General features: G+C 40.6%; 2 protein-coding genes across 2 annotated transcripts; one reads left to right on the top strand and one right to left on the bottom strand.

The window, feature by feature from the left end:
- Nucleotides 1–139: 139 nt before the first annotated feature.
- prim1 (DNA primase subunit 1) lies at nt 140–3,427 on the bottom strand. The gene is made up of 13 exons (XM_053848710.1): nt 3,222–3,427; nt 2,985–3,142; nt 2,807–2,913; nt 2,642–2,715; nt 2,438–2,574; nt 2,126–2,184; nt 1,951–2,060; nt 1,761–1,852; nt 1,543–1,675; nt 1,394–1,463; nt 1,226–1,323; nt 885–983; nt 140–813 (listed from the first exon to the last, which is right to left on the bottom strand). The coding sequence occupies exons 1-13, from the start codon at nt 3,331–3,333 to the stop codon at nt 794–796; spliced, it is 1,269 nt and encodes a 422-aa protein (XP_053704685.1). The 5' UTR covers nt 3,334–3,427; the 3' UTR covers nt 140–793.
- Nucleotides 3,428–4,935: 1,508 nt separating this feature from the next.
- LOC128750050 (rho-related GTP-binding protein Rho6-like) lies at nt 4,936–11,346 on the top strand. Its single transcript, XM_053850189.1, has 5 exons — nt 4,936–5,196; nt 5,551–5,638; nt 8,491–8,600; nt 8,725–8,859; nt 8,935–11,346. Exons 1-5 carry the CDS (start codon nt 5,077–5,079, stop codon nt 9,178–9,180), a joined length of 699 nt encoding a protein of 232 aa, XP_053706164.1. The 5' UTR covers nt 4,936–5,076; the 3' UTR covers nt 9,181–11,346.
- The last annotated feature ends 1,900 nt before the right edge of the window (nt 11,347–13,246 follow it).

The following is a 13,246-nucleotide window of genomic DNA, read 5'->3' as shown; positions in this document are numbered from 1 at the left end:
CGGATTGCTTAAAGGGCCAGTAGATCATTTGTACGTGCAGTCTTTTAGTTAAATGCAGAGCCGTTTTTGGAATCTTTGAAAAACAGCTTTCGCAAATGTGTATGTCTTTAGTCCACATTGCATTAAGAAAAACAATTAATGACGTTATTGATTCATTTTTTTCATTTACTGTGCCAGGAAATTGTCAGAACTACTCAAATTGGCGTGTATAATTTATGTATCTGTGTGTTATGGTTTGAAATAATATTACTGTTGCCTGAAAACTTTACTTATAAGAGAGGATTAAGCAAAATACTGTGTCCGCTGCCAGGAATACCCGTTTCCAGTTAGGACTGCTGAGTCAACATCCTAAAACATACATCCTTCCCATGAAGTAAAAAAAAAAAACCTTGAATAGCACACAATAAATGATTTCCCACATCACCTGTTTTAAGTTCTCAACTAAAGAATGAATTTAAAATTGTATAACTTATTGGCTGTCACACCAAAGTGACAGATGAGAAGTGTCCCACGTTGTTTACTCCCCTTATGTTAGTTGAAACCCTCCAAGGTTGTTGGTGGGACCCACAGAGTACCGACTTACAAATCATCATGCTAATAAAATGTAAATGTAAAACAAAAGCAAACGGATTAATGTAGACTGGGAGCAGCAATGAACAACTTATTTTTTAATCAATACTCAAAAAAAAATTTTCTCTCAAACTAAGATCATCTCTGGCTGAAAAACCACATTCCTACACAACAAACAGGTTGTGTGTGTTATCAGCTCAGTTTATCATGGATTCCATCCAGGTCAGAAATCTTTCTGAAGGTCTGCAAAAGAAAAGAGTTAATCAAAAAACAGAATGGTTATTTCTTTAGATTACGCTCCAGCAAATATTTACCACTTTTCTTAAGAAGCTCTCCTTTCCATGATCGACAGAGGTCGTCCAGAAACTGATCGAAGAACTTGACGTACTTGGCAAGGCTGGTTCTTTTGTAGTCTGCAAAGAAGAGTGGTATTGAGAAGACTGAGTAATAATAAGGCATAGGCATTGGGATTTACTTCAAGCATTGATGCCACCTTGTGGACATGTTGCAAACAATATTTTAATATCACCCCAAACTCTAAATTTCAATATCTAATAACTAAAGAATACCTACAAAATATTATTTAAAGAAAATATTTTTACTTTTCAGTTTGGGATTGCTCCCTTTGCCCATGATAAAGAATGACAGCTGTCACCTCTGATCTTTCTTTTCTCTGCCCCATCTTCAGATTCTTTCTCGTAAGCTTCTTCTTCTTCCCCAGGTTTGGGGCGATCCAGCTCCTCACAGATCATACTGCAAAATATGTTTCAGGAACTTAAATGCGTCATTCAACATGGTCTCCATCCCCAAACCAAACCATTACCTGATTGTAGGAACAGCAAAAGGATCAAATGAATCCAAGTGCTTTAGGTCAATGGGGACAGAAATTCGACCTAATACAGAAGAAAATAGAAAGGATTCACTGAGGACAAACTGGTTGGTACAGGTGGACAATTATCTCACAACATTTACCAGTTTTGGGGTGCACACTGAAGGGGCTCTTCAGTAAATGATTGACTCCCTTACTGACGTTGACGTCGAGCCGTGGGTAACAGTACTGCAGCATGATTTCTTTCTCAAAGTGGTGGCCCTTTTTGGAAGTGCCCTTCAGGGGAAAAACACAAATTAAGAACATAATAATAATCATAATAATAATGTAAGATATGTTGGGTCATTCCCGCAATGCAAACCTGTTTCCGTTTGGCTTGATCTTGTATTAGTTTCCACCGACTCTCTGGTTTCTTCTCATTTTGGAAATCCTGTTGTAATTCTTTTCTTGCATGTGAAAGCACAGTTAAGAATAATCGCAACATTTTTTGTGAAAATCTTACCAGGGGTTCTTATTTCATAACCTTATTGTGAAGTAGAAGAAAAGGATATCTTCAGGGATGAGTCCCAACACTTTGTCGACAGACTTTTTCCCACTCAGTATGTCTTGGTCTTGCAGAGCATACTTTGGAAAGTATCGTTCCACCACAGATAAAGACTCTCTATTAGGATGGAATGGAAAGATAAGACTCCTATAACAATGTATTGAAATCACTTCAAACATTACCTGATGAAGGGGTGAATTGGATCAGACAGAACTACTTTCTTCACCATCTCATCACCACCCTGCAAGAAGAGCAGTGAATACGGCACAATAGCATCATAGTTATAAAGTTTATCATACACCATGGCCACTGTACTTTTAAGATAAAGAGGTAAGTCCAAGTTGTTTAGGAATTATGTTTACGTGAGCTAGTTCAAATAACAGGCTATATTCAGTTTGTTGGTGTAGAAGCAGAACTAAGCCAATATGATGCCTGTTTACCAAGCACTTTCTAAGGGAAATCTGCGTGATACACGATTGTTTACATTACCTTACCTTTACAAGGCTGAGGTATTCTGCCACAGCAGAACGTGCTGCCACTGACAGCTTCCTGGCTGATTCATCACAGACCCAACAATGTACTCCTCTTCTGCCAGAGTAAACCCACAAAAGGTACTGGAAACCAAAATCCTCTGGAATAAAAACATAAATTAATGAAGACGTAAAAGTTGTCGTAAATTATTGACAAAAGAGTTGAACCTCTGAGCGCTCGATCGAGGATCCGTATGGCAATGGTCATGAGTGTCCAGCACTTGGAGCAAATGTCTGCAGCACTTTAAAAAAAACAAAAAATTTTCTTGGATCTTAAGTTCAACAGATAACTGTTCAACACAAACAGGAAAATGAGAAGTATTTGAATAGTACCTGCAACAGCTTCTGACATCATCATAGTCTGTCATATCAATATCAAACACCAGCTCTTTCTCAAGTGCCTGGAAAGTTCCTGACTTGACAGTGTTGTGTTGGTTGGGCTGCACAAGAGACAAGGAAGGTGCTTTTAAAATGAGCACTGAAGAAGTTGTGTGGGATCGTGGACGCTCACCCTGTGGCTGTATATAGCTCCGATGTCAATTTTGTACGGGTTCATCTTCTGCATCTCCTTCTCCAGCTCAGCTTGTGTACTGAAGGACTGGTATCGGACGTAGATGTCGTCTCTCAAAGTGAAGGAGAACTCCCGGTTCTGAAAGTAGTTCTTCTGAACTGGTGGTAGGAGGAAACATTTACATTTAAAGTATTGTTTCTTACTAGCTAACTGGGACGTCATGCTAGCAACACTCACCTCCCCCATAGTTTAGCCACCGATAGTACTGGGAGAAGGGGAACAGTCGTCGGTAGTAAAGCGGTAAGATATCCGGTAAGCAAGCTGGGTCGAAATCTGACGATGATGGCATTTTAGTGACCGCAAGAATACTCAATATCCAATAAACTATCAAAATATGGCGAGCTGACAGCTAGTTTGCTGTTTTGCTTGGAGCTCAGCGCGCGAAAGACGGAACCAATGAAACGAATGTAAATGAATGACGTCACTCAGTCCAGATTATTTTAGAATTTCAGATGATAAAAATGCATATTATTTCGTGTGTACATCATTGTGGCATACAAAAAAAAGGAATATTGGAATTTGGAATATTTTAAAAAATCAGACAGAATGTAAACAATTTCATTAACTTTACACAAGGAACCGCCAGGAAACCGGATACGTCATCGCGACTGAGACTAAGAGAATCATGGGAGTTGTAGTCATCACAAAGACCTTGTCCCCATTCAAATTGAACTCAACTTAATCCAAAATTACTCATGATCAAGATAAATTAATAGATGTATTTGCTTTAAATGATGAGTATACATTGACGTATTTTGAATTGATGTCAACATCTTGTATTATTAAAATATCAACACTTTTGCCAGAAGTACATAGAGCATTTCTGGGAGTTTATATAAATAGGATACGTTACGTTCTGTTCACGAGCGTTAAGTTCAATAAGAAACAAATCGCTTCCACGTTGCAGCCTATAGAGGGCGATGTAGTTCTGACCAGTTCAAAACGTTTCACTATGCAGCGTTTATGACTTACTCTCAGTGTGACAGGAGTTGTGTTGTTGTGGCGTGTGGTTTATCGATCGAGGCGGATTAACATGAAAAAGTAAGAAAACACCGAGAAAAGCTGATCTTGGTGGATGCAAAAAATCTCCTGGTGGGACAATTAAAATGTAGTAGTCAACAAACTTTTTTAACAATTTCTAACAATTAATAAAAAATAATCAATGCAAAACATAAGCGGATGCTTTGGTTTCCTGTGTTTCTCTCCACTTCTACACTGCGTGAATGCGCACATTAGCTTTAAAATAACATTTACATAACCTTCGTAATTTGTTTGAATCACCCTGTTTAATCTTCAACCTCTAATTGGCTTATGCAAATGACAGAACAGTGGAGAAATTCAATGTGATAGACGACTTTCAGTGGTGTGAGACTTCCTCTCAGATTAACACATGAGCGCCTTCCATTATATTCAGTATCAGACACCATAGTTCAATAAAGTTATCCCGTTACAAACCGTGCCCTCATAGACTGAAGTAAGAAAACACTATTACAGCGTAGGTCTGATTTGCGTCTGAGAACTTGGAGTTCAGGTAATATCTAATTTCATTAAAATTTAACATAATGAATTGCAGTATCCCTTTGTAGAATTGAATGACAAACTTTAGCAACTTGTTACCTTGGAGTTATGTGGGTTTTTATGTATTATTGTGTTCATAATAGTTGTTTTTAGAATTAAAATGGTTCAGCTCCTCATGTTTTCGGCGGTGTTTGTGTGTGACACTGAAAGATTTGCATTATTCGTTAAGGAATTCCAAGTCGTGAGATGCATATTCAGAGTTTCGCGTGACAGTTTTGGGGCCGCCATCATGGATGCTCCAGCCGCGTGCGCTGTCCTCCGCCAGCGCTGATTGGCTGGCGCGTCAATATAAAATTCCGCAGTGTCCCTCCGCTTCGGCGAGACTGCGTGTTCCGCTGCATTCACCGTCAGCCCGAGCCGAGGACCGCACGCTGCACTGCACTAGAGGAACTTTACTCCTTTACCCTCCACTGATCCTGAAGAAAAGGCCGCCGCAATTTTAGCCATCGTCAACATGAAGGAAAGAAGAGTCACTCAGCCGTGTGTAGCGAGATGCAAACTAGTGCTGGTCGGGGACGTCCAATGCGGTAAAACTGCGATGTTACAAGTCTTGGCCAAGGACTGCTATCCTGAGGTAATTACACAACACTCCGTCATGCGGGTCTAAAATATCTATAGCAACGGTGATTCTGTCGTATATTTGACAGTCGAACTGATCCAATGTATTCATTTTCTGTGATGTAAATGAGTGCTTAGTGACGGATGGATCGTTATTGAAATTGCATCATATAGATTACGAAAGAGCCTTTTTCCAATGCTACTTCCAACACCGCCAGGATTGCAATATAACGCACAGTTTATTGCAACATTGTGAGCTAAAATAGAGCCTCTCAGCTCATCTTAATCTGAGGACCTAGTTGTCACATTTAGTGATCTCCTTCTCCTTATAATTTGCATGTTTGACCAGGGTTCATGCCTTTCTCCACAGACGTATGTCCCAACTGTGTTTGAGAACTACACAGCCTGTCTGGAGCTTGAGGATCAGCGGATTGAGCTCAGTCTTTGGGACACATCAGGTGAGAATTTGACTCCATGAAGCGCTGTGTTTTTGTCTGCCCACTTGTCTCCTGTCCCACTTTTCACATTTAATTAGAACAGCCGTCTGTGTCTTTGCATTGATGGAATTAGTTTCAGTATTGTATTCAAAGTAAATTAGTGGAGCTTGTTTACCCTCCCAACACCTCAGTCTGCATGGAGTCAGGTAACGTCTGTAAATGAAGCCCCGTCTCCCTCACTGATATGCAAAACGGTCTTCATTTCATTTACACAAGCGTGACTATCTGTCAATCCTGTTTTGATACAGTTAAGCTGCTTTCTCTGATATCTGATCTCACAGCTTCCTTCAGTACCATATGGTGTAGTCAGCGGATGAGAAAAACATCCAAACAAAGGCCAGATTCTTCATGCACATATGTTACATCTTAATAAAAAACAGTAGTCACATGGGATTTTAGAAAGGGAAGCATTTATGCAGTTTAGTAGGTCAGTTGTTAGGGTCAGGGTTTACATTACATTTACCCACGTATACAAACACAAAAAGACAATAGCAATATATAGGGGATGAACTTTGGAAGCCTACATTGGGTCTGTTATTCTCTCATATTTAGCACACAATCCAGCATTAGAATGTGCTTTGACACAGATAAAGTTTGTGTGTAATTTTCCCTGTGTTATCCTAATTCCACTAATACCAAATGACACTTCTGGTTACACTGGTGCAAAACCCATCTCACTGGTTTCTGGTTAAATTTACCATTCCCTGCCTGCATCTCAAAGGGTTTTTGCGTTTCTTTTCCCCATGAGAAAGGGGTGAGAGACCATCCCAAAAACAGGTGATTGAGATGGGATCAATGTCTGTATGCCACTGGAGTGAACTCAAGACTTGATTTCAATTCAGCGAAAGTCTAATAGTTCTTCAGTTGAACCCAAAATCTCAGAGTTCAAGAAGTGATAATGAATGAACCATTTCTGCCTCGCTTTCGTGCAGAGGTTTCGACTAGAACCTGTTTGTTTTGTTGTGTAAATGTTTGTATATCTTGAACTTGTGGGGATTCTTTTGTCCTCAGGGTGGTTGTCTGGTGATGTGTAAATAGGTTAAATACTTCGGCCTACTAACATAAGTAATGGCTACTCACCGTGACGTTGATAAGGTCATTACTGCAGTTGTAAAATAGTTTATAGATTTGTTTCATAACATGGGTTAAAGAGGCATGGTGCACAGAGGAAGCTAAAATTGTGCCAGTTGGCCGGCGGAGGGGTTGTTTTCCCAGTGCAAAGGGGTTGCCTTGACCATGCGGGGGGTGGAAGTGTGTCAAGAGCGTGGGCATGTGTGTGTGGAAGTGTGTGTCCTCTCCTATTGTATGTGTGGCATAATGTTGCGAACAGAAGGCAGAGGGGAGGGAGGAGCGTGGTGAGAAAGTAGATGAATGGCCTCCTCACTGCCTTATGGTGTGTGCTGCCTGAAATGGCTGTATAATTAGAAGCAGTAATGCCATTGTACAAAAGAGGACAACTTCACAAGCTTTCCTTTTACCTTAGAGCCACGTTACTGTTGCCAAAAAATAACCTGACTTTGACCATGACTCCTTTGTCCAAGCATTGTCTTCATCAAAAGTTGGTTGTACTTATTCCTCCTCCTCGAACTATAGATATATTCACGTTGTTTATTACACCTTATTGAACGGCCATGATCGGTGTGAAAAGCCACTCATGTTTTCTTTACTGTCACTGTTTGTGGCGCAGCATGTGTCTGTTTGTTTAGCGTTAACAGCCAGGCAGGGGGCCTGTTGATATGTGGGAGTTTGTAGATGCCAAATGCTATGTCCTCTTGGATCTGTCTGCCTCCTCTTTCTCAAGTCTTACGTCACCCTGGGCAGTTATATGACAGGCTCTTTGATACCAGCTAAAAGTAGTATTGATAGACTTGAGTTGTGTAAGATGCCCTACTTGCAAGTTTAAGTTTTGGTTGTATAATGCTGGAGAAATTTTAGGATATGCTCCTTGTGGTAGATAATGCTTATCAGAAGTCTTTTTCACTTCCCAGAGTTTCAGGAAACAAGGAGGAAATTTCAAGTTGTTGGTGTGCTGAGTGATGCAGTTACTTGGGAAGACAATAGTGAACGGACATCCTGCCAGTCCAATTTTAGCATGGCAGCTTTCTCTATGTGTGAAAACATTTCCATAAATATAACTTGATGCTATTTATTGAAATTCATGACGGTTCCTAACTGCAATGATCATAGGTTTTTCAGATAAATAATGCTCTCCCTCATCAGCTTATCATGGTATTGTGGTGTTTATTTATCTAAAAAATAGTGTAATTTTATATTGTAGTAGTTATTTTTTCCTTGTACTTGTTTGTATTTTGAGTTCTTCGATTATGCACAATTTAATAATGACCATTGAACACTCAATAAACTCGGAAATAAGTACAGTAAATGTTACAAGAAAATGTTTTTACAATGGGTGAGGCAGCTATGAAGCATCCTCATGAGACGCCTGAACCACCTTAAATGACTCTTTTCAATGTGGAAAAGCAGCAGCTCTACTCCAAGCCTCACCCAGGTGACAGAACTCCTCGCCTTCTCTCTACGTGAGACGGCTGCCACCTGTTGGAGAAAGCTAATTTCAGCTGCTTGTATCTGGGATGTCGTTCTTTCGGTGATGACCCACAGCTCATGTCCATACATAAGGTTCGGGACGAAGATTGATCGCTAAACAGAGAGCTTTGCCTTTTGGCTCAGCTCTCTTTTACTCATAACAGTGGCAGCAGCGCAACTACAATACAGATCCTGCTGCCCCGATTTCTTTCCTTGTTCTGTTTTTCTTTTATTATATTAAAAGTCAGTTTCATTTTCTGTCTCACCAGGTTCTCCTTACTATGACAATGTCAGACCCCTGTGCTACAGCGACTCAGATGCAGTGCTCTTGTGCTTCGACATCAGCAGACCAGACACAGTAGACAGTGCGCTGAAGAAGGTATGAAGTGTTGACTCCTTATCACGACTCTGACTTCATGTGTGCTGTACACCTTACATTTGCTTTTTTATGTATATTTATACACTTCATATTTTTAATTTTTTAAATTTTTTTTTGTTTGCAGTGGAAAGCAGAGATTCAGGATTTTTGTCCCAGCACAAAAATACTGTTAATTGGTTGCAAAACAGACTTGCGCACTGACGTTTGCACACGTATGGAGTTGTCAAATCAGAAACAGACTCCGATCTCCTATGAGCAGGTGCGTCCAGCCACCGTTCTTCCTGTTTTATTTCTCATATATATGAGCTTGACCTCACATATTTTCCCTCCACAGGGTTCTACCTTTGCCAAACAGCTTGGGGCGCAGACGTACCTGGAGTGTTCCGCCTTCACGTCAGAGAAAAGTATTAACAGTGTCTTCCGTGCTGCAGCTCTGGCCTGCATGAACAAACTCCAACCTACAAATAAGCCCACCCCAGCTCGCCGTCTCTCAAAGAGACTCCTTCATCTGCCGAGCAAGACTGATCTGCTTTCCTCCACTTTCAGCAAGGACAAATCCAGGAGCTGTGTTATTATGTGAGCAATGAGTGGGAGGCATGGACTAGCTGATGCTGTGTCTGCAGGGGGAAAAAGAATGACCATGTCAAAGCAGTCTCTTCAAATCCCCTGTTGGTCCCCCTGAGAGATTTCTATCATTTGCTTTGTTCAACCCTGAACTCTTGATCATGACTCATCACCAGCATCCAATGCAGAGAGATTATCTGTGTATCCTTTGTAACCAGCACATCTGCCCATATAGAACCCTGCAGAGATCAAAACGGGCCCACTTATTGGTCAAGGATGATCGTAGGACTATTTGACCATTACCCATTAACAAGAGTAATAGCTGCGGCCAATTGTGTAACCTGTTTTAAAGAATTCAGACTGGGCCGTTCGGAACAGTGTCTGTGGAATAAAGGTGAAGATTGAAGGCAGGGCTTTGGAGACTTGTTTACAAGAGGGCAATATTTTGATGACAGGCTGCCATGAACATTCTTTGTTTATATACTTATAAAGAGCTTTAGCCTGACTATAACGTGGAAGGATAAGATGCCACACTTTCATACGTGTATTTTTATGCAACAGTATAACATCATGGCAAGTTTAGGTCCCTTACTAGAGAAACTCCACACAGTGCTGTATGAGAAAGTGAAGATAAATGGAAGTTGATCACATAAGCCTGTGCCGTTCCATGTATTGCTGTTTATTTATTTTGGTGACTATTTATTTTTATCTGTTATTTGACACACTTGATGGAGCTGAAACAAATGGCTTTGAGCCTGTTCTCCATTATTTAATTCAAACCAACGCCGTCCAACTATGATTCAAATGCACCAATGATTTGATTCCATATTTAACCAAAGATGATTTTTATGAACTCATTTTGGTAAAAGTCTTCCTGTTTGTGTTGCGCCAGTTTTGTAAACTAGTTGAAGGATCCCGAAGACAAAACGATCAAGATTAGTCCTGAGTCAGGACAAAGTCTTCTTAGATTAAAAGACATTATGAAATCATATAATATTGCCTTAAAAAAACATCCAAATATGGCTGCCCTTTAAGAATAAGCCTCGGTCTAATTGATGTTACAGTATTACCGGATAATCCCATCCTGCTTCAGAACTGATCCACCTGTTTTTCCTCTTTCATTTTCAGAGAAAAATTTAAATGCTGCATCACTATATTGCTAAGAAACCAGTGACCTAGTGCTGAGGATTAAATATTACTGCGGCCTTTCTATGTGGACTTTGCACGTGACTAGTTTCCTCTGCGCACCTTTTTAAAAATTGCTGTCGAAACGCATCCTATTGCCATTCTTTTAGATGAGTATAGGCAGAGACATTGTGAAGAACCATTGCTTAAATATGTGAAAAAAGACTACCCCTCTGCAACCTACTCATGATGTTTACTCAAAACTGTTGCACGTTTGAGTGAAGTAGGCTGATGGTGGTCCTTTGTCTTAAAAGTACGATGTCCCAGAACAACTCTTAACCCTTTTGAAATGAACATTTCCTTTGTCTGATGTTTTGTTTTTTATTTTTAAGCTATTGGTGTTGTTGTATTCACTTGAGTCTCCTGGCGCTATTGGCTGTTGACAGCTCAGCTAATGGAAGATCCCGTGATTTGTAGTTCTGCAGCAGGAAGCCCGGCGTTGTCTGGATGTAAAGACCACTGGAATTTGACAGGTTGCCTAGCAACAGCGCGAGAAGGGTCAAGCGTGAACGGGGTCTATGGCTCACACAGAGAGGGAGTGATGGCTCTCCTAGAGGGCGCCTCACCTTTCATTTGTAGCATTAGACAGCAGCCACAGTGCACAGGACGGATGAGCAGTTACGGGTGCGGCGGTCTGAACGAGATCTCTGTGGGCGTTTAAAGACCCCAAGCTGGTAGCAGCCAAGAATAAGATGTTTCAACTGACATCTAAAATATCTGTAGCTCTTCTGAAGTGGTTCCTTCCCTCCTCAACATAATGGATATATTTCAATCAAGCTTCAGTGGCTTTATATACCTTCGAATATATTCAAGTATCTCGCTTGTTCTGTAAGACTTTTTGTACATATCCTGCTTCCTAAAGCTTCAGAAGAATGTGACTGATGCAAAAGAATTATGTGTGACCACTTTGGGTTTCATTTATCGACAGGATTCTGTATTTGTTATTATGAAATTCAATGTTGAAATTTTATTTTAAATAAAGACGTCTGAAAATCAACTTCACTGGTTGGGAATTGTCTCTGTTGTTATAAGGTTAGCACTCCACTCCACAGGTTTCATTCCCCTGACACCAGTCATTCCATTTATTTTGGTCATTCGTGGTCCTCTCTAGAGAAATATTACCATCCTCAGTGAGCCATTTCTGGTTTGACTATTTATGAAAAACATCGGAATAATTTTAGATTACAAAAACAAAGGTTGTTGTTTCAGGTGTATCCTTTACAGTGAAACAATAGATGCACGCTTTGATGACATCTTGCTTCACAAAATGTGTGTCAGTTCAGCTGCATGTCATCAACTTCCAAGACTAGGTCAGATTGTTTTTCTATAGAACTGAAATAAACCCTTCATTATTTTCACAAGCAAGTGTTCTGTACGACCCCAATCTCTTTAACTAGCAACGTACCAGACGTCAATGTTAGAATTCCTTCTGAAGGATCACAGTTTGCTGAACTAATCCCACCATTATAGGATTGAAGTCATTGAAACTGTGGAACCTTGTGTCTTCGCTGTGGCCTCCCACATAGACAGTCCAGTCCAAGAGCGACTGAAAGCAATTCACTTTCCCTCCTGCTCAAAGTGTAATTTCAATCTGTTCCATTGAGTTTTTTGCAAATGGGAAATCATTATTTGGATCTGAAACATTTCAATTTAATTTATTTATTTTATTTGGTGATGGTTTGTTTCATGACTGAATGAAGTCTAAGGTCAATTGCTCCAAGAATGGTGCAACAAATACATTCTTGTCAGTGATCAAATATTATTTTGGTATCAAATCAAGGACTTGTGGGAAACACAGTTAGATCTGAGCAGCACACTTCTTTATCACCAAGGAAATAAGATCCACTTACATGCCATAACAAAGTTCATCTCAGTTCCATGAGACATAATAATTATTCAGCTCCACATTCAGGCCAAATTTTCTATCTGAGTAACTGATGCACTGGTACAGTGAACACGTCATATTTGTGTCGACTTTTTTTTGGCTCTTACACATTGAACATAACTTTATTTTACGCCGTGCCAGGGGGATTGTGTGGCCTACAATCTGATGACTGCAGCTGCGTCACAACTAGACTGTGGAAGTTTCAGCAGTGAAGCATGAGCGTAGCCTCTGGGCATTAACCCTTCCCCCATATCACACGGTTGGATACGACATGCATACATCATGTTACATGCATGATTCAGTTGGTCAGTAGGGGGCATTTGAGTAAGTCAGGACCGATGGGAGAACATTCTAAAAGGCTCCACTAGAGTCAGGTTTTTTCATCCCAAAATGTATAGCTGAACCTGTCCAGCGTGTACTGTAGCGTTTCCCCATTTGAGCTGAGATCATTTCCACGTCATGTGACCCTGTCATATCAGAATTAGGTGGTGAGTGTAGTGTAGCCCCCCTGATCTTGAGAGGTGTAAGCTGTTCAAGTCATTTCTTAATACTGAAGTTGATTCCTGTGGCCCTGGTGTGGTTTTACTGTATTATTGATCCTTCTCCACCTCCCACCATGCAGATATTATGTTCGCACTTCTCACCCATGAGACAAAGAAAGCTGCATCTTCGAAGATAGTTTGAAGTTAGTCTCCCACTGCATCTATTTCCACTGCATCTCTTCCTTATGTAACCGAGCCGTCCTCCATAACCCACATCACTATATTTACTTTCTTCTTATCGGGCTCTTCCTGTCTTCTGCATCCTTGAATGCTTGTCATTCCTAAACTATCACAGACGTGCCACGGTGACTCATGACCTCCTTATCCGTCACCTTGAAGCACCCGCAGTGAGAATCCAGCCTGCATCACTTGACCAGATAAACCAGATCTCAGTCTGCTCAAACATTGATTTCTCTTCTCTGGAAAATGGAGTAGCAGCTCTAATGTCTGCTGGATAAGCTGCTCGACCG

Source organism: Synchiropus splendidus, chromosome 18 (assembly GCF_027744825.2).
Source record: "Synchiropus splendidus isolate RoL2022-P1 chromosome 18, RoL_Sspl_1.0, whole genome shotgun sequence".
Taxonomy (NCBI): domain Eukaryota; kingdom Metazoa; phylum Chordata; class Actinopteri; order Syngnathiformes; family Callionymidae; genus Synchiropus; species Synchiropus splendidus.
This window is presented reverse-complemented; position numbering and strand designations above follow the sequence as displayed.

What these genes read in the sequence shown, in the direction of transcription:
- prim1 (XM_053848710.1), bottom strand. Translation starts at nt 3,333, where the DNA reads ATGCCATCATCGTCAGATTTCGACCCAGCTTGCTTACCGGATATCTTA. An exon ending in AATACCTCAGCCTTGTAAAG is followed by an intron (nt 2,185 to 2,437) that starts GTAAGGTAATGT and finishes CTCTTCTTGCAG; the next exon opens with GGTGGTGATGAGATGGTGAA. An exon ending in ATCAAGCCAAACGGAAACAG is followed by an intron (nt 1,676 to 1,760) that starts GTTTGCATTGCG and finishes TTTCCCCTGAAG; the next exon opens with GGCACTTCCAAAAAGGGCCA.
- LOC128750050 (XM_053850189.1), top strand. Translation starts at nt 5,077, where the DNA reads ATGAAGGAAAGAAGAGTCACTCAGCCGTGTGTAGCGAGATGCAAACTA. An exon ending in CCAAGGACTGCTATCCTGAG is followed by an intron (nt 5,197 to 5,550) that starts GTAATTACACAA and finishes CTTTCTCCACAG; the next exon opens with ACGTATGTCCCAACTGTGTT. An exon ending in TAGACAGTGCGCTGAAGAAG is followed by an intron (nt 8,601 to 8,724) that starts GTATGAAGTGTT and finishes TTTTGTTTGCAG; the next exon opens with TGGAAAGCAGAGATTCAGGA.